This window comes from Trachurus trachurus (assembly GCF_905171665.1).
Source record: "Trachurus trachurus genome assembly, chromosome: 15".
Classification (NCBI taxonomy): domain Eukaryota; kingdom Metazoa; phylum Chordata; class Actinopteri; order Carangiformes; family Carangidae; genus Trachurus; species Trachurus trachurus.
Genome location: NC_139906.1, coordinates 17,365,822 through 17,386,244, shown reverse-complemented (window position 1 = coordinate 17,386,244; position 20,423 = coordinate 17,365,822). Strand labels below are relative to the sequence as shown.

The window sequence follows — 20,423 nt, the reverse complement described above, 5'->3', positions numbered from 1 at the left end:
GCTCTAAATTGCATCATGTGCTATTCAACTTTTAAATATACTTTTTGATGAATTGTAGTTTCTATCTCGTCACACTTGTTGTGTTACTCTATAGTCGACTACACTCTGTGCATCTTTGTATTTCTGGCTGTCAGTTATCGCTGGGATTGTAAAACATTTTCCATTTTTCTCATCCTCTTGTATTCAGTCACAATAACGCAGCGATACGGTTCAGTCTGTCATCTGTCTGACAGGATCATGAGCAACAAAGACATCCAGCTCATGGGAGTCAGTTATGTGCTCGTGTGTTGGTGTAGTCAAGTGTGAGATTATGAGATTATTGGCTGGGAGAACAGGCGCGCTCGAGCCAAGAGAAGTTATGGGACGAAGGAGAAGGAAAAACCACAGATGTGGACGAGGAAAGGAAATGAAACAGAATCACATCAGGCGACATCAAGCTGCAGAAAGGTCAAGGTAATATCAACAGGGTGAGGAGATTAAATTGATAGAGGGAAGTAAGATTAAAAAGCAAGAAAAGAGTAGAAAAGAGAGAAGAGGACGAGGCTGCTGGGCAAACAGTCTGTAGTCAGAGACTGTTTACATGCAGCTCCTGTTGTGAGCGTGTGCACGTTTGTGCGTGCGTGCGCGCTGTTCTGCCTCCCATGGGTCTCCAGTGTCCCTGCGCTCCAGGTGGGCTTTGCATTTTTAATCGATACTGTCTGTAGTGATTAACACCAGTCTTCTTTCTGCAGCAGAAAAACAGAGGGAAGGGGTGAGAGAGGGAGACGGAAAGAGAGATGGAAATCTGTCATACACGAGGCAGGGTGTGTGAGTGAGTGAGTGTGTGTGTGCGTATGTGAGTGTGTTTGTTTGGCAGTAATGACCCTCCGCCTCTGGGCACCTACTGAGTATGTTTATCTCCCACAGCAGCAACGGGCAAAAATAGACGATGCATCACTGCCACATACACACACCTTGTACATTTTCTCTTTTTCCTCTCCTTTGCTCTAATTGCCTCCCTCTTGCATTCTCCCTTTCACAACCCCCCCCCACCACCCCCCGACACACACACACACACACACACACCTTTGCCTCCATATTACTTACTCCAGTCTCACATACCGTTAAGGCTCTTTCTTCCTATTTCACTCCTCTCTCATTTTCCCTCCCACTTGTGTTGCAATATGCCTATTAATGATGCAGCTAGAGCACCACTGCCAACTTCCTGCCTCTGACAGAGAGAGAGGAGTGTAGTTGTGGTGTACATGTCCTGCTTTGTACCACTCCCTCTTATCTCTCCACCCCCCTGTCTGTGTTGTTTTCCTCAGAGTTGGCCCATGCGAGCATCGTGTGGACTGAGTGCAGCTGTTTCGTTCAGAGCAGAGCCCAACATGTGAGAAGATGTCTGTTGGAGGTTGTGCTTGTCCCGGTAAGTGCCTACTCTCTCCCGCTCTCTCTCTCTCTCTCTCTCTCTCCGTCTCCCCCTTCTCCCTCTTTCCTCTTTTCCTTCTCCGTCTCTGTGCTCAGTGGTGCTGTCAGAAAGATGACTTATGTAAAAGTGCTGCAAAGCCGCCTAGGGCCAGCGTCAAGCTGTGTGAGTCTGTGTGTGCATGCATGTGTGTGATGGTGAAGCCATGCTACACTTTCAACACATGTCCTGAAACAAGGTTATAGACTGAGGCTACCACACTTCAGGATTAAGTTGTTCAGCAGACCCTCTCAGTCACGCTAGCTTGCTGTGCAGCAGATCAATGGCTCTTTGAGTTTTGCCACGTACGGAGACACTGAGATATCAATAAGCACTTCACTTGCTTGACTCTTTTCCCTCTTTTCTTCAACTTTATCTGCGGCTACATGTCTGCTTCTCGATTATCTGTGCTCATAATATGTCTAGAAGAGTCACCGCTCGCTGTCACTGGAACTGCTTTTTCATATTTGTCCGAGGACTGAATGAGGCAAACGTTTGATTTACTCACAGCAAAATGGTTTAAGGCTCTCTTTTGATGAGTTCAAACCAGTGATGAGGGCACTTAGGAAGATTTAACTGAGAGTTGAATTTTCTCCGAGTTAAGCCGCTGTGTAGATAATAGTCAGCTCTTTGTCATTGTGACTTTGCATTTTGCATTCCTGCATATTTTCTTTTTTTTTTCACACAGTCGTTGTGCTTAGCTTGGCTTTTCCTGGAATCAAGATTCTTGATCTCTTGAGCCTTAAATAAAGGCTGCATAAAGTATGATTTACTGCCGCCATAAATGGCTTCTCATTGGTTCACTCTGCTAGAGGAAGGAAATCTAGTGTCATCTAGAGTCTGTCTGCACATGTCAGTCTTTGGCCCACGCAGAAATGTTTTGGCAGTTTTTATCAAGTAGATCTTGTAGCCCTGTTCTCTCCCATTGAGCGTTTGGTCCTTTGTGACTTTGTAGCAATTTCTCTTTAACGGTACCCCGGTGAGAGCAGGCGGGCTGCAGAGACAGTCGCCTTGCACATGGTGAAAAGCCTCACACTGCCAGGGGACGGGCTCTGTGCAGCACAAGGGAGCCAGTAACAGACAGAAATTGAATCGTAGCATCTGCTCGGGGGGGATCTCAGAGAGAGCAGATTGAATTAGGGTGTCAGTATCATTTTAATGGGGCTGCTCTGATTCATTGGTAGTCAGCTATCAGATGGAATAATACGAGAGAGGCCTCTGCTTGATGTTCTCCTCTCAGATCATTCCCAACTCTCTCCTGTAGTTTTTCCAGTATCTCCGGCTCCGTCGCTCCCTCTGTTGTTGTCAAGACTTCGCCGAGGAGCAGAAACTTTTAATGGCATCCACATGTTTTCGAAAGATGCACCCAAAAAAACGAGGTCCACCGGCGTGTGCGCGCTTTCAAACACACACAAAGGTTTACACGTGCAGGCATGCGTGCAAGTAACACGCCATCCACGTACGCTATAGCTAGCAGCACACACACCTTCACCAGGATCCTGCTAGGGCAAGTTTAGGCTCGAGGATTTCTCAGATAACCACCGAGCCACATTGATCAACACTGGTTTTTGCTGTTTCTTTCTCCCTGTCTGTGCGTGCGCTGCAAATCATTATATTTGAGAGCTGGTTTGTTTACATTCTTGCATGATGGTGGATGGAAGATCTTCCTCATCCTTTTTTTTTGTGTGTTTGTTTCTGCTACGGAAAAACAAATCGCCTCTCGTTCTAAGATCACGTTCTCCTTTCACCTGGTCCTGGTCATCTTTGTTTTGTTACCGCGCCAGAAAATGATTGAATAAAGAGCTATGATCCGACTGTATTTGCATGTCTGCCTGCCTTGCATGTGGGAGAATGTGAGCCATAATAAGGAACAGACTTCTCCTGTCTGTCTGGTTCATTGACAACCCTGTGACATCCTGCTGTTGTTGTGACTTTGCTGTGAATCAGCCTTTTTAAGGCTTTGTTCCCCGCATGAAGGAGATCCATCCTAACACAGTGGAGCCAATCACATCCTTTGTTCAGACTAAATGGTAAAAATAGATTGCCTGTGAGCTGAAGATACCCCCCCCCCCTCCATTTTCACATGTACCCACTCAACCATGCACTCCCCTACGCTCACCACTCTCTCTCCGTCTCTCACCCATCTCGTTCTAACCCCTCCCTCCCGTTTCTGCCTTCCTCATCTCACTCTCCCCCCTTCTTCCTCTTTCACCCTCTCTGTCGCTCCCTCATCCGCCGCCGCTCACTGCCTTTTGCAGTAACAGTGCTGTTACCTCATGCAGAAAGTCACATGGCTCCTGATTGGAGAAAAGTGGCTTAAAGCAGAGCCAAAATGGCAGCCAAACAGCCAGGGCTTTTTTTTCTCCTTTTTTGATTACCGTTACACAACAACATGACTGCCTCAGCTTTATCTCACTGCACTGAAAGCCTGGGCCTCTCTTTCTTTCTTTCTTTCCCTCCTCGATTCTTCACTTCTTCCCTTCTCCTCGTCCCCTCCTCTCTCCACACTAGTGAGTCCCTCAGATCTTGTTTGCTAGATCAAAATGGCTGTGTGTGCAGAGGCAGAGAGAAAGAAGGAATGCGTGGGAGACAGAGATGCTGGGGAGTCAGAGAGATGAGGGTGGTGTGTGTGTGTGTGTGTGTGTGTGTGTGTGTGGTGGTGGTGGTGGTGGGGTGTTCGCAGAGTGGAGACGAGCTGTAGTGATGTCACATCTGCTGCAGGCCGACAGGATGGCAGAGGAAAGCTGGCATGTGCCACACAGAGGGGGGAGCATGGGGGGAAAAAGAGAGAGGGGGGGAACACAGGTTTTTCTATGAAAGCACACCTTTATTTGTGAGAGATGTGCAAGTTGCAGAGTCTTTAAACATGAAAGCAGGTCTGATGCTGCGGTAAAACATGACAGTTACAGTGCTCAGATCGAAACAGAGCTGTGTTAAAAACAAAAGGTGCAAGGACAGCCGCAGAGTTGTTTGAAAGCTGTGTGCTGTATCACCGTGCCACCTGTGTGTGTGTGGCTTGAAGTCTATTTAAGGCTTGGGGATTGTTCTGCGAATTCAAACCACAGAAGTCTCTATAAATGTATCTTGAACTGACCAGCATGTTTGGGCTACTGGTAGGTGTCAAAGATTAACTGTGCGAACAGACCATGAATGGCAAACCACCAGGTTTGACAAAGAATATGCAAATAAAGGCAGCTGTTGCCCTAAAACATAATTCATATTGTGCTGCCACTGATTTTTGGACGGTAAGGTCGGAGCATCGGGATGGGAATAGATGATGTTAGAAGGCGTATGTGCAGTTTGTGGAGTTGGTTCATTTGTTTGGAGGTGACTCGTTGGGTTTGTGGAATTTGTGTTTGAGACACGACATTAAAATAAGCATCATTTAAATAGGACGTCTTGTTGTGAGTTAGATAAAGTGTCCATATTCTGGTAAACTCAAACACTGTGTCATCGCTGTTCCATTATTCATTATCCGTGGAGCAGCTCCAAGATTAGTCTCTAAATAACATCATGACTACAGTCTGTCTGTCTGTTGTTTAGTTTTAAGAGGAGACGTAAAAGCTGAGTTGTGCCGTATGATAAGGATACAAGTGTAAATTTTATTTTATGGTGGGTTTACACAGATACATTACAGAGGTTTTGCTGAGACATTTTTTTGCAGGACACGTCATTTCATTCCCTGGATGTTAGCACAGCAAAAGAAGCAGTAAAAACGACAGTTTTATTAATGGGGTTCACCGCCCAAACCCACTGTTTAAACGAACCCAGATCCTATCTCTCCTATCTACAATCTACAATCCTCTATAGCGAATACCTCGGGGATTAGCTAATTCTGTCTGGATTCAAATCGCTGACATCTGTCATTGCAAATGTCCACAACATCAACCGTCACTCTGACATTCACACAACTATATCTGTCTTTTGTTATCCTGCAGTTTATCTCGAGCACATGCTGTTTAACTTCCTCCTGTCAAGCCGCAGTTGCATCCTCTGGGTGCAGCCTGCGTTAGTTCTGTCAGCCGCTGTGTTGCTATCACTACCAGTCAGGTGTCACAACACTTTTCCCTGACAGGTTTGTGCTTCCACTGTGGAGTGTAGAAAAGAAAAGCAACAACACGCTGTTCACCAGCACTCTCTGTCATAAGTCTGCAAACACATACAATATATCTGAAGTTTCTTTTCATTTTTTTGGTTGATTTTTTAAAAATCGTGAAAGCTGACTAACTCCACCAGCATTTGAGTAATGGACCAAATAATTAAAAATCAGACCCCTTTTCTATTTTTCTGATATAGAGACCACATTATTAATTTAAATGACAATGCATGAAAGGCATTTCAGAGGGAACGCTATGCAACGCTGCATAAAATAGCACTTGTAAAGTGGTCGTCAGAGCTCGAGATCTATTAATACAAGCGGGTACATCAGATCTTGTGTAGTACAAGACCAGTTTTCCGGTGACTAAAATAGGACTTAGCTCTCGTGTCTATGACTGCCTTATTCTGATTCTGCTTTTAGTGTTATCACTGCCTGCCAGCCCTGCTTCCCAGGTACTCCGTGCATGTGTGAACGAAATGTGACTCTTAGTGAATACAAATGAAATAGGATTCAGTTCTCGAAAGAGAAACCCTCCCGTGGTGAAGTATCCCACATCATGTGCCATATAATGCACACTTCATTTTGAGCCATCTTTATTAGTTTCATGTGATAATGCTAATGCAAGGCAGACCTTTTTCACATATCTCCGCCTTAATAAATAAGCACTAATATAGATTTAAAAGTTATTGATTGCTGTAATCATGGAGAAGGCAGATAACGATCTAACATTGTGATAAAAACAATACATTTTATACACTTTAATTTAAAAAAAAAAATGCTATAGTAGCTGTGAATAGAGTATGAATGAACTCCTGGAAGCTCTTTCTGTTGAATTCCTCTGTTCTGCTCTGAGACATGAGGAAGATGTTTGCAGCGTTTGCCAGCAGAGGGAGATGCTGTTCTATCATGTCTCCTCGTGTCACTCCATCAGCACTGAGCAGACAGCAGACTGAGGAATCACCGTTTTCAACAAGACAGCCTAGATCTGAGCTCGTGTCGAGACAAAACGCTCTCTTTTACTCCCCCTGTAACTCTTTAATAATTGATTTTCTGTCGTAACCAAACAGGCAGACGTCTTGATTGGAGCGAGATTTTGAGTTGCTTCTCTTTCCATAATTTGACAGAGTGATAGGAAAAATGAAAAACACAAGATGAAAATGGAGTTGGAGTATGTTAATGTACTCATAAACGTACTCTACCTGTGTTATTACAATATGAAATTCCAGGTCCAAGCAGTTACACGATGCGGCTCACTATTCACACTGGATATGTTTGTGGTGTTGTTGCCTCCTCCAGTGGTGGACACGAGCTGATGCTGACGCTCTGTGCCTGACGTGGGGTTTGTGCAGTGAGACTGACTGTGGTGTTGGTCAGATGTGTTTACTCTCTCAATGCATCGCTTTACTTCTCTCATCTGCACTCCTGGCTTATTCTGCAAGCTGACTGTGGTGGCTCAAGTGAAAGCCTCAACAAATTGAGGTTTAAATGCACTTTGAGACCACTTCAAATATATTTGCTTGTAAACATTAGAGTGGTTATTGATTAAAAGTGAGGCCGCAGATTATACCCTTACATAATCTCGGGCTACGGCAGGCTCAAGACTGTGGTCTAAAGGATTTGAGTCATCAGCCACGGCAATCACTTTTCATAAGGCTTTACAAAGTTGGCTTGAATTAAACAGCATATTAAAGTACCAAGTCAGTATCAAAGATGTACTGAACAATGTAAACAGAGCGACCGAGTCACATTTGATGGATGTAATAAACGGTCAGACAGGTCTGATGCTTTTCTTCTCATTTTGTGATTGTTAATGTCACAACACCCTCTACTGGGATGGTCTGTGCTAGTTCACAAAGTTCCTGCAGCCCAGGCAAAATTATTTAACTACCCCGTTATTCCTCGTCACTGATTATTATGACTGAATTAGGTTGCAATGCCCTGGCCATAAAATTGCTTTATAAATGCTCCAGGTTGGAAAAATACTCATATATCCTGCAGATTTCACTGGATGTAACCATGACAGTTTTTGTCCAAGACAACATAAGATAAATGTTTGTTTGTTTTTTTATCCAGGAGAAAGTTTTGCGTGTATACAGATTCAGTCACAACTCTTTTCAGTCTGATTGCAGAGTTTGAGAAATATAAGGCTAAAATTCCACACCAACGTGCATGGACAGTGAGCCAGTCCTATGAATGGGTCTAAGTAGATATTTAACGTCATCTGGTAAAAGCTATGAAAGGACATCATGTTAAGATTTATGGCAGTCCACCCCCCTAACAGACATGGGTGGGGCCCAACTTTATTAAACACGATGACATTTTAAAGACTGTATTTAACCCGTTTAATCCCACCGGCAACAATTGTTGCCAGTCATTTCTTCTAACTTCTGGAAGCTCTAAAACTGCTGTTTTAGCTTTGGGCATCTAATGCAAGTTTTAAAATGAAATAATATGCTGTCTACTCTAAATTGTATCAATTTCATGTAAATAGTGCGAAAGGTCACATGACCAGGCCTCTTTACTTCCTGCTTACACCTCATGGGGGAGATGTCTGCCTCAAACGTGTATATGAGGAAGTAAATAAAATACTTTAATTAACAGATATAACTGACATTTTTTGTACATATATTCTTTAAAGGGTCTACTACTGATATGTAATGAGAATTATATGCCTGCATGCATATTTTGATCATAAGGAGAGTAGATGTAAGCACGGCAACAATTGTTGCCGCTAGCATAACACATAGTCACATAGCATTATCCGAGATGTCAAAGGTTTTAGCTGTTTATTCTATTGATCTTGTGTTTTTTTCTACACAGCTTAAAATATCAAAGGTCTTGGATCTTCTAGACCTAAAAAGACCCCAAAGTGATATGTGCTGTCTGTGTGTGTGTGTTGTGACATGGTTACCAGCCACATCCAATATACCAGATTTTGTGACGGTCCAACTGCAGTAGGCTATACAAACTAAACCCGGACCCTGTTGATTTGTTCTGCTGATGTATCCTTCTCTGAGGGAGCTCACTGTTGAGATGTCAAATGCCTATTCAATGCAAACCAAAGGAAGGCACTTGATTGGAGCATGGATGAGTTGCTGACTTTTCATGGGATTCTGCTCACATATGGATTTTATTATTATTATTACTATTAGTAGTAGTGGTAATAATAGTATTATGGCAAGTATGGCAGCAGTCAGTTTATCAGGGGCAAACCAATCTGGTTTGAGTACAAGTTGTGGAGCCTTGTTTCACCCACAGTGTGCATGTTTTACATGGAGCCCTATTGTGGAGTCCACACACATCCGCCTAAAAGTAGCCTATAGGACAGGGTCCAGTGTAGTCCTTGGTCAAGGTAAACAAGCAGAAGTTCCTCTAGGATGCACATTTGTACATGCCTTGTTAAAATATGTTTCACATGTTAGTGTCAGTTTTAATTTTTTATATGTGTAAATAGGTCAAATTATAGAATTTGTGAAAATTTAGACTATGCAGTTTCCCACCGGCAACAATTGTTGCCGAGTATAAAACCTAAATTTTCACTGACAAAACCAACATGAAATGAAAAAAAGCATACATATTATGTGTTAGGGAGGTCCAAGGAGTGAAATGTATGCACTTATTTTGCAGGGAAAAATTTGGGATTAAACGGGTTAAAGCAGGTTATAAATCAGTATGTGATAGTTTGAGTCCATGGGCATCATGTCTGTCTAAGACTTGCTTCAATAAAAAAAAACCTAATAAACTTCACTGAGCTGCCAGATGATGCTTTATCATAAACTCTGTCTGTTAAAAAAAGAAGAAGAAAAACACCATGCACCTGAATTATAATGAAAATGTCCAAAAAATATCTAGTGTGGCTCCATTTAATAGAGTGATGTAGAGATAAAAGCATGAGGCTGATGGTTCAGACACCACACAGCTTCAATGAGGAGCTGCAAAGAGCTGATAAACAACAGTGTGATGCTGTCAGACTGTAAAATGACAGTTGTTTATCCAATAGGGATGTTGTAATGGCTGTCCCTCACAGTTGGAGACCCACATTGTATGACTCTGGGGGGGACACTGTGTTGTTGTTGTTTTGTTTTTTAATGTATTGTTTCATATGGACCTAACTCATCATCACCATCATCATTATCATCATCATAGATCTTAGGGAGAACAAACTGGGGGCCCCTGTTTGTCCCGGTCTGTGAGTCGGGATGGGCGGAGGAGCCCGGAGGAGGCGGGGCCTTTGTTTGTTCGTGTCTCGGCTGGCAGGAACAAAGGGTCCGGTAGTAGTAGTAGATAGGTAGCGCCGTCCTCCACACAAATGACATTTAAAACATCCAGTCCGGGGTTGAAAATTGACTGGAACCGAGGGAACTAGTGGTTGCGTTTCACTTGCCGTCGCTTGCCGCCTTGTTCGGGATCGGAGGACTGCGTTATTAGCGGCCGGCGCTGGAGCTCCCCCCTCCCCTCCCCTCATCCTCATCCAGCCGCTCCGGCTAGCACCGAGGCTAGCTGGCTAGAAACACCGAGCGGAGGTGTTGAGCAACACCGCGTTTCGGTGCACCTTTCTCTGCAGGTAACTCCGACGCACAGCCGCTCTGCTACAACAACAACACCACTGGTTCACATTTAACCGCTGGAAACTGTTGCTAAACTACCGCGGTGGTTACGGTAGTTTAGCAACTAGGTTGGTAGCTTAGCAATGGCAGCATCCGTTCTACGCAAGCGACGACCGAGCTGCGGCCCAGGGGCTCAGTTTACGCCCGGTCCTGCACAGTAAAGTAAACACTGGCTTAGTTTTAAATGTCCGCGGTGCAAGTCCGTGGGTTCAGACACAAACAGACGCCAGGAAAGCAGCAGAGCAAGTATGTTGAGAGGCTTTGCACATTGCTGTGGATGTGTTCCTGGCGGAGGGCCAGCCTTTGGATGCAGCTCTATTGTTCGCTATGAACAGTTTGGGCGGACTAAAGTGCACCGGCTTAATTTATTTTTTTTAAGTTAACCTGAATATGATGATCATGCATCATCATAAGCTCTCATCTGCTTTTACACGGGTTCAGGGTTGCTCTCAGGTTGTAGTCAGGCTCATCCATGTGTATTTATCATGTAGCCTATGCATTTAACTAAGGATGCCTGTATTCATGAAGACGTTATGTTTGTTCCGTGAAATCAGTATTACACACATGCTCCTGTCCTGTCCTGTTTGACTGGGACCTGTAATTTGCAGATATTGCGTGGATGCCTTCAATTCGCTTGCCCTGGCTTTTAAATTGGTGTGTGTGTGTTGGTGGTGTTTATTAGAGGTGAGAATAATGTGCATGTCAGCAGTTTTGCACATTGATTCAGAATATTGCAGGTGTTGTATATTAGAGGGGATGCGGTGCATCCTCTTTGTTTGACAGAAAACAAAGTGATTACGAAGAAGTTTTATTGTGAAGGAAATAGGAATCAATCAGTCCTTGTAGTGGAATTTGTTTTGCAGTGTTCATCAGCGTCACTCTGAACAAAGACTTATCAGTTGAGGTTGAATGCTGTCTGGGGCTAATGGCTGGTGGTGTTATGGGGGGTGGGTCTATAGGTCAGAGGTAATGCATGGAAAGCCATTGAGCAGGTTCGCCCCCCATGCTAATGAGGAGGAGAACATGACCTGCCATGACTCTCTGGGGTGTACTGAAGTAAAGGAAGAAAAGGGCGAAAGGAGGAGTTGTAATTGTTGAAGAAGCTGAGGGGAGTTCACACAAGCTTACTTAACCCCATCTCATGCCCATCTGTGTACATCTTCATTTAAACCACCAGCATTTGTGAAGTTGTCTGTCTGTGTGAGGCACATGTCAGTTCACCAAAAGTGACGTGAAAAGATAAATAAAAAATAAAAAAAGTGGCGAGTGCACCACTTAGGTTTGATCCCTCCATAAAATTGACCCCTTTCGGGACGGCCCGTTTCTCCCCCTGTCTGTTTTGATTTGCTGCAATCACCATTTCATGTGTCAAGCTGACAGTGACTGACTGCTTTGCATAAATTGAGACCGAGTCGAATTAACAAATTAACATTTTTGCTGCCTTCAGGTTCCTGTTGGGAACGCCAGATTTACAAGCAAAGCATGTGTGAACACCATTACCGAGTGGGCACACAGAGGATTTTCTATGATCCAATATTTGTTTACACTATAATGAATGTATCGCTATCGCATATGTCAAATTCCTCTATCTAGATTGCATCAATGTCTGTATCTGTGCTTAGATACAGGGATAGGGGAAACTGGTTGTGATGGCCCCAGTCTGGGTCAAATTTCGGGGAGTTGTTTTTCTCACCGTCTGCTTGCCTGGGTATTAAATATCTTTGGTTCGACCTCATTACATGCATTCGCTGTCTGTGTGAGGTCTCATTGAGCACAGATGCAGAATAGATGTTTTTTTTTTTTTTCTGGGAGCCCCTGAATTGTTTGAGCGTGAATTCCTTATCTGGGCAGACAAGGGTTAACAACAGCCTGGGTAGCCAGTGTGGGGGGATGGGTAGAGGAGGTAACTAGAGGGGGAGAAACACACACAGTACAGAGGAGCATGGTTAAGATCACATGGGGCTGGATGCGGAGAAGAGAGTTTCCCTGTAAATGGTGCTGATGGTACAAGAACACAAAGAACATGCCGGACCATCTCCTCCACTAGTACCCACCCATTTCACTGATTGTTTTTCTCAGATTTTCCGCAGGCTAATAAATATTGCTGCCCCCCCCACCCCCCCTCCTCTTCATGATGATTTGTTTTCTTGTCCATTTACCAGATTGAAGATACATTAGATAATGAAAGCAGCAGGAAATTGTTTTGGCAGCGTGCTTTTATTTGAGTAAATCTCGACAAAATCATCCCACATTAGATTACTTAGATGATGCTGTGATTTGAATGAGCTAAATCTAAATCTCCTCTAAATCTCTGCTCTTTTTTCCCCCCCTCCTCCTCCTCTGCCCTGTGGTTGTGTGCAGGCTGTTCGTCAAAGTCATTCAAGCTGTACTCTCCTAAGGAGCCCCCCAACGGCGGCAGCTTTCCCCCCTTCCACCCAGGCGCTATGCTGGACAGAGATGTGGGGTAGGTCTGGGTTTTACTGTCAGGACATGAGATGCTCTGTGAAAAGGAAAATGGGTCTAAAACTAGGACACATTTTGCATTAATTTATTCATTAAAAGATGTAATTTATTAAATCTCTGAAGTGTCCTTTTTACGTCTAATATCGTAATTTGTTGTCTTGACCTAGATATTTACACAGAAGAATACAACACGACTGTTCTTCTTGATTTTTGCTTTATTGATGTTTTGTGATTTATATATTTCAAAGCATATTTTCCAAATGAGGCTGTTTTTATCAGCACAGAGTTGACGGAGCAGAATGGCTTTAAATGTGTGTCCTAAAATGGCAAAAGAAATAGAGAGGAAGCTACATTCATCTTAATTAAAAGTGACATCATCTTTTACTGGGCTTAAAGTAAATATATTCTTTTTTATTGCAAATGCTGGACATTTGCATCTCTACATCCCTGAAGCGCCATGTTAGTCCTGTAAGATTAGTAACTGGCTCTAAACACCGAATTTCTGTGCAGATCTGAAATGAAGCCTTAGAAGTCATGCCATATATAACATTTGCACACATGTCTGATGTTACTCTGGTTTGTTGCTGATTTTATTTCCCCCCTCCCTCCCTCCTAGGCCTACACCCATGTACCCCCCCTCATACATGGAGCCTGGAATGGGGTGAGTACACTGATGCTTTAATAGCGAGCTTATATTTGTGGTTTGCCCTGGATTAGAAGTCATTCATAAAACATTTACACTGGGTATAATATCTCTATTCATGTTGGAAAATTGTAGGCATTAAGTTAACCTGCAATCAACTTTATTTTGAGCCGCCTCTTGGCTCATGTCGTGTGTTTGCGTGTTGGTGTGGAAAAGTCACCGGAGCAGTGAGTGAATGCTGTTTTCTGTTTCAGGAGACCCACACCGTACGGGAACCAGACAGACTACAGGATATATGAGCTGAACAAAAGGCTACAGAATTGGACAGAGGTGAGAGTCACGCCATACAGAGACGGAAACAGACAAAATTCACAGCAATCGTCGTTTTCATTTTCAGCTTTGTGGTGATTACAATCTGCGATTCGTGCTTCGTTCTGTGAACTGCTTGCTGTTGACATGTTGTCAAACCCCGCCCCCTCCCAGATGCTGTTTTTGTGTTGCAAACCATGCTAGGGATTTTGTGGGAAAATTAAGACAGAGAACTCACTGACTTAATTTTCATTCAGACTAATAGGATTATCTGATCAACCGGGCTCAAACGTAATTGGAGTGCCAATTGAGCGTGCAACTGAGTGGCCGTTCCCTTCTTTTCTGTGGCTGTCAGTCTGCACAGCACAACAAACACATGTAGTATAACCTGTAGAGAGACGAGAGGGGCGTTGACTACAGTTATGTTATTATATTTGAATATTTGAATGTAAGTCGCCCTTAACTAAACCAATAAAACATACACCTCATGGAAATGTTCATGGCCACTTGTGTTGTGTGGATGACCATAAAATAAAGTGGTTAGAGTAGAAGTGGGACATTGTAGGAGTCATTGATAAATTTAAAAAACATTTTTTAATTAAGGTATCTTAACTTCTGTATCAATCCCAACAGCCGTTGTTTTTGATTATTGAAACTCATCCCTGCCAGCATTAATTCTGACATTTATTTAAGCTAAACTGAACCAGAAATGTCATCATGCTTAAGGGAGAGCGTGTAGGATCTACTCTGTCTTATATTGGATTTGATTGATGTGTTTTGTTTTTGTGTGATGATTATTCATTTAAGATGATCAACTCAATGTGTCATTTTCACAGCGTTTTACTACACAGATTTAATGGAGTGGAAAAATTGAGGGTAATCATTCTTCCTCTGCTTTCAGGACTGTGACAATCTCTGGTGGGATGCCTTCACCACAGAGTTTTTTGAGGATGACGCCATGCTCACCATCACTTTCTGTCTGGAGGATGGACCCAAGCGATACAGTAAGATCTTTTAAAAAGATCATTAGTTCTTGGTTGCAGGTATTTTCAGACTCTTATTTTAAATATCAGCACAGTTCTTGCGATGTTTTACTGTTAACTATTAAAATGTAATTGAGATCTCTATGGTAAGATGACTGTTAGTAGCATAATGCTGTGTCCTTTCTACTTGATTCCCATTTAAGGCAAGAGCCAAATTGTCTGCTACTGTAACCTCTCACATTCCCTCTGTGATTGATTTGTATTCGTTTTTGATTGATTGATTTGACGTTTTTTTGTCTGCAGCCATCGGCAGGACGTTGATTCCACGTTACTTTCGAAGTATTTTCGAAGGAGGGGCGACTGAGCTGTTCTATGTTTTGAAGCATCCAAAGGAGTCCTTCCACAGTAACTTTGTGTCTCTCGACTGTGACCAGTGCACCATGGTGACCCAGAACGGCAAACCTATGTTCACACAGGTACGGTTAATGTCAAACCAGATGATATGTTGTTTGCTCCTCGTCTGTGGCATTTCTGACCCCCTGACCCCTGATCTCTCTCTCTCTTCCACGGATAAGGTTTGTGTGGAGGGCCGTCTGTACCTCGAGTTCATGTTCGACGACATGATGAGGATCAAGACGTGGCACTTCAGCATCAGACAACACAGAGAGGTCCTACCAAGGAGCATCTTGGCTATGCATGTGAGTGCAACACACACACACACACATACACACTGCAATGCACATCCCGTACATGTTATTATACATCTCTTCTGTTAACTCAATCACACAGGATCCCCAGATGCTCGATCAGCTGGCTAAAAATATCACCAGATGTGGGCTGTCCAACTCCACGCTCAACTACCTCCGTGTAAGCAAATCTCCTTGTCATAATGTTCATGGTCATCTCAGCTATACATTAAACATACAACACTACTTCATGCCATTCTCTGTGTCTTCTCTGTGTCTTCCCTAAAGCTATGTGTGATATTGGAGCCCATGCAAGAGTTGATGTCCAGGCATAAGACCTACAGCCTGAGCCCCAGAGACTGCCTGAAGACCTGCCTCTTCCAGAAGTGGCAAAGAATGGTAGCCCCTCCAGGTAACCATCTCACACCATCTGCAGTTGCTTAAGGAAAAAGTTTAAATCATTTAAAATAATCCTGACTGTTCAATCTCTCCTCTCCTCCTGCACTCGTAGCCGAGCCAGCCAGACAAGCCCCGAACAAACGGCGGAAAAGGAAGGTGTCCGGCGGAAGCACGGTGAGCACCGGCGGAGGCGGCAACAACAACAGCAACAGCAAAAAGAAGAGTCCAGCCAACAGCTTTTCACTCTCCAGCCAGGTACCTGTAAGCATTACTTCTGCTCGACCTCTGTCTGCACCTCCAAGTTCAGCTGAGCAAGGCGTGGGAGGATGAGATGGAGGGCGGTGGGTGGTCTAAAAGGATAGGCAGTCAGTCAGTTATCTGTGGGTGCAGGGGGTGGGAGTGTGTCTAGTGCAGTGGGTATAGCAGCAGGTCGGGGTAGAGATGGTTTAGGGAGGCCTCTGGAGGTGGGGTTTGGATTCAGGTGGTGGTGGGGTGGGGGTTATTTGTGTATTTCTACTGAGGATAATTAGATTTAGTTAGCATATCCCCTCATGTGAACCAGTGATGGGCAGTCCCTGGTCCTCTGGGGCCACAGGTTTATGGGTTTATATACAAGTGACCTCCATCTCTTCAGTAATGGGCTAGAGTTACCTTGCTCTGATTTGCAGTGGGACAGTCAGTTAGTTTTCTCTCTAAATCCGCTGTATCAAACTTGGGTTGTAGAGTTACCACTAAGTCTTATCAGAGCACACGACTCACACAGCACTGCTGTCTTTGCTTACTTGGTTGCTTGATTGAGCGAACGAGACCCGAGGTGGAATGAAACCCGCCCCCCGCCCCCCCCACTCCCGTGATGCAGCACTCAAGGATCAGGGATGCCCACTGCTGGCCAGTAGGGAGGGCCCCTCGACCCTGGTTCTTTCAGGCCCACATGGACAACTGAAGTGTCAGAGCTAATGCCCTGACTACACTAATGAGAGAAGGATTTTTTTTTAAAAACGTAGGTCCTTTGGGCCCTGAAACGTAGCTTGACGTATCGATTTTGATGCATTTCATTAGTCAAAAAGAATTAGTAAAGCTGGAGTTGGACTCAGTTTGGTCGCATCTTAGACCGTAGTGAAATAAAAACGCCTCAGCTACAACCCGTCCGTGCAGCCAGTCATTCCGCGCACACCCCCCCTGTATTATGGGGATAATATGTACCGGCCCTTGCTGTCCCCTTTAGGACGTGATGATGGTGGGAGAGCCCACTCTGATGGGAGGGGAGTTTGGTGACGAGGACGAGCGTCTGATCACGCGGCTGGAGAACACGCAGTTCGATGGGGCGAATGGCCTGGAGGATGAGGACAGTTTCAACAGCTCGCCTGCGCTGGGGGCACACTCGCCCTGGAACAACAAAGCCCCCTCCAGTCAGGAGAGCAAGAACGACAACTCGCAGTCGTCCCAGTAGAGTGCCGAGGTCCCAGTCAGACCCCCCTTTTTTTCATTGCTTAAAAGCCTACTGGGACCCACCTGAGCCGACATGCTAGCGAGAGGACTCAGGGAGGGAGGGTGGCCTCGAGCACTTGTGTTCAGTGAAAGTTTTTTCTTTTTGTTTTTGTTCCGTTATGCTCTTCTAAAGACAAACAGAGAGTGATCAGGGGAAGGGATGCTCGCTGACGAACTGATAGAGCTCTTTTGCTGTGACACAAAAGGACAGGGTCAGCAGGATCCCACTCTCGTTCCCTCACATTGTCGCACATGAACAGTGGTGCTCAGCCTTGGCCCTCGCCCGCCTGGCTCCAGTCAGTCCGTCTTAGGTTGCGTGGTGAGGCTGTCGGGGTGGCGGTGTGTGTACAAGTGTGTGTTTAAATCCCCCCCATCATCAGCTCACCACGGGCGTTTGGGGCCAAAAGTTTGTGGCGTGTCCTGATGTCCGAGTGCTCGCCATGGCGACCATGTCAGTGGGTTCTTGTTCCAACCTCGGGTCTCTCAGGCGTGCGTTTTCCTTGACGACGCACCTCGTTGTTTCTGTTGTGCTCATGTCACAGGGAAGAAATGCTTTTAACGTATTTTTTTGCAGGCTGCAGAAAACTGTGTGCACTCTTAGTATCAAAATTCAACGTTCGGTCTTTTAAAAACTCAATTATTTGTTTTTGTAGGACCTGGTTGGAACAAAAACCTGTACAGTGCCGGAGCTTGAGGACCGGAGTTGAGAACCACTACGCTAAATCTTAAATACACACACAAACACACACACACACACACACACACACACACACACACACACACACACACATACATACATACATACATACATACATACATACATACATACATACATACAGACACACACACACACCAACACTTACATGTACATGTAAATATACACAAACATTGATATGCAGACACCAAGACCAGTGCACACACATAGCACACACACCAACATGCACACATACATACATAGACTCACACACACACACACACACACCTTGACCCTCACCTACACCTACAACATAAAGCATTGAGGTACTGGAGAGAGGTGGTACGCAGCATGTCTGGACCAGAGCACCAGACGCTACAGAAGTGTGTTTTCATTTTCTATGTTTTAGACTTGTTTTGAGTTTCCTTTTTCTTTTGTTTTTTATTTTTGTAAACAATTTCTAAAAAGTAAACAGACAAGCAAACAAACAAAAACACCCCAGAATATTCTTTGCACTGTTTTCCACTCTTAACTCCAATCTATTTTTCTTATGAATTGACGTTGTATTTTCTTTTTTCTTTTCTATTATTGCTAATGTAAGAACTGTAAAACATCTGAAACCTGCAGTATATTAATGTATAGGTATTGCTGTTAGATCATTCTTATTGTGATGGTAATAACTTTCATGTAAGTCTATGCTCGATATAATGTCATCCATCTGTCAGACATCACACTGTCATCAGGTCCATCGGCTTCAGTGATAGAAAACAGGCTGGGGAGAACAAGGCTAGTGTTTTAATTCTATACTACATCTTGTCCAAAGCAGCACACTGGAAACCAGTTTACCCACTAAATTACCATCTAGCGCCTGGTTTGGATCTGTTGTCTTGTCATTGCAGAACTGTTTGCGTTGTCTTGAAATCTCTATCTGGGTTTGGGAGGGGGAAGGGTTCCTCACTTCAGAGAATAGAAAACTTCTCAAATTTGCTACTCAAAATATTTTAAAAAAACAAGTTTTGACAGGATTGTAAAATAAGAAAAAAAAAAGACTTTTGTATTAACTTAAGTTTCCCAGAAATGTTTTTAATCACAATTAAGAAAGCTGCAGACCAAGGAGCTACATGTAAAGATTCTTTAGATATTGATTACACTGCGCTGTTTTATGTTTTATGAAGAATCATTTTGTTGGCTTTACTCCTCATGTTTGTGTCTGTGCTTGTATATTTTTAGCTAGTAATTTCTGTAAAAGTTATTCTATGTATTCCTCCCTAGAACTATGAGAAACTCAATCTAATGTAAAGAGATGAAAAGCCTCTTAAAAGTTTTTTTTAAACGTGATTTTTAATGGTACAATCACTGAGAAAAGAATTTTGCCCTCATTTTAGCAAACTGTATTTATTTTTCTATGTACTGACATTCTGTTTAGGTCCCACCCACCTGTACAATACTCATGATAATATATGGAGGAGTTTGTGGGGCTGCTGAGTCAGTTAATGCTAATAGAGGTCATTCCATTACTTTTGTTCTTTGACATGCGGCTCCCAGGTCGTTCGGGCCTGTTTATTACAATGGTTCAGTATGTTCACAGTGAAGAGATATTTAATAGCCATTCTCTGCTGTTGTAGGTTTCTGGTCTATCTGAGAAAATGTCAGATGCACTGAAAACCAATAAATAACCACATTTAGAGAAAACGTTAACCTCCAAGTTGTCCTTTATTTATCATTTTTCCATTTTATTTCTGTGAACTCGCTCGATTTCTATGGTGAGTCATCCTCTGAAGAGGCAGGGACTGTGCCACAAAGGTACAGGCTTTAGTGTGATTTGATCAAATGTACCTGTCAGACGTACGATTTTCATGGTTTGCTTTTAGATTTGATGTTTTTCAGATATAATTAAAGTGGAAAACAACCAAAAAAGACGTCATATGGCATATTATGGCTGAACTAAGTCGACTATCCTGACTCACTGTATCTGACCTTAAGCAGCTGTGTCAGGCTTTCCTATTTACATACATATAATGAGATGAAAAATGTTGCCCTACTCAAACAGATCCCTGCTGACGGATAGTGGATGGTAATTTGCCCTCTCTCCCAGCAGGGGTCTCTGATGAGAGCGCCGTTACAGACTGAGCAGCCTGTCAGAAATTCCTCCATCTTTATATCTGGCAGAAATATTGTCCGTAAATCCACACTGAGCTGCAGGCTGTTGTGTTCAAATCCTTATTCATTGTCTCTAGCACCCCTAGTCTACTTTAGTGGTTTATCGTTTCAGCAGGCTGACACAGAATTTAATCTAGGGGCAACTCAACAACACTGTTTCCTAAGTTGACGTGATTTAGGGGAACACAAGGGTTTGTGAGACAGATGAAACGGCAGTGCACCCATAGTTGGATCTTGTAGCACCTCATCCCTGGGGTGATTTTATATCTATATTTTTTTCCAGGTTTCTGTCATTGATAATTCATGTATAAAGATGAATTTTCACTGAAAAACTTTGTCGTCTTTATTGGACTCAACTGTGATTATTCTTCCAAGGAAAATACATTTTGTTTGTTTGATTAACTCAAATCTGGAGTGAAAGAAATACACACCAAAAATAACAAAA

General features: G+C 43.6%; 1 protein-coding gene across 3 annotated transcripts; it reads left to right on the top strand.

The window, feature by feature from the left end:
- The first annotated feature begins 1,246 nt into the window (after positions 1–1,246).
- On the top strand, positions 1,247–20,249 carry ldb1a (LIM domain binding 1a). Of its 3 annotated transcripts, none has more exons than XM_083988355.1 (11): positions 1,247–1,408; positions 12,515–12,617; positions 13,233–13,277; positions 13,514–13,589; positions 14,470–14,572; positions 14,855–15,027; positions 15,127–15,249; positions 15,341–15,418; positions 15,526–15,649; positions 15,749–15,891; positions 17,778–20,249. In XM_083988355.1, exons 1-11 carry the CDS (start codon positions 1,381–1,383, stop codon positions 17,829–17,831), a joined length of 1,050 nt encoding a protein of 349 aa, XP_083844481.1. In that variant the 5' UTR covers positions 1,247–1,380; the 3' UTR covers positions 17,832–20,249. The 3 variants fall into 3 exon arrangements, with proteins under 3 accessions (XP_083844481.1, XP_083844479.1, XP_083844480.1); XM_083988353.1 differs by lacking the exon at positions 17,778–20,249 and adding an exon at positions 16,862–17,740; XM_083988354.1 differs by lacking the exons at positions 1,247–1,408; positions 17,778–20,249 and adding exons at positions 9,775–10,110; positions 16,862–17,740.
- The last annotated feature ends 174 nt before the right edge of the window (positions 20,250–20,423 follow it).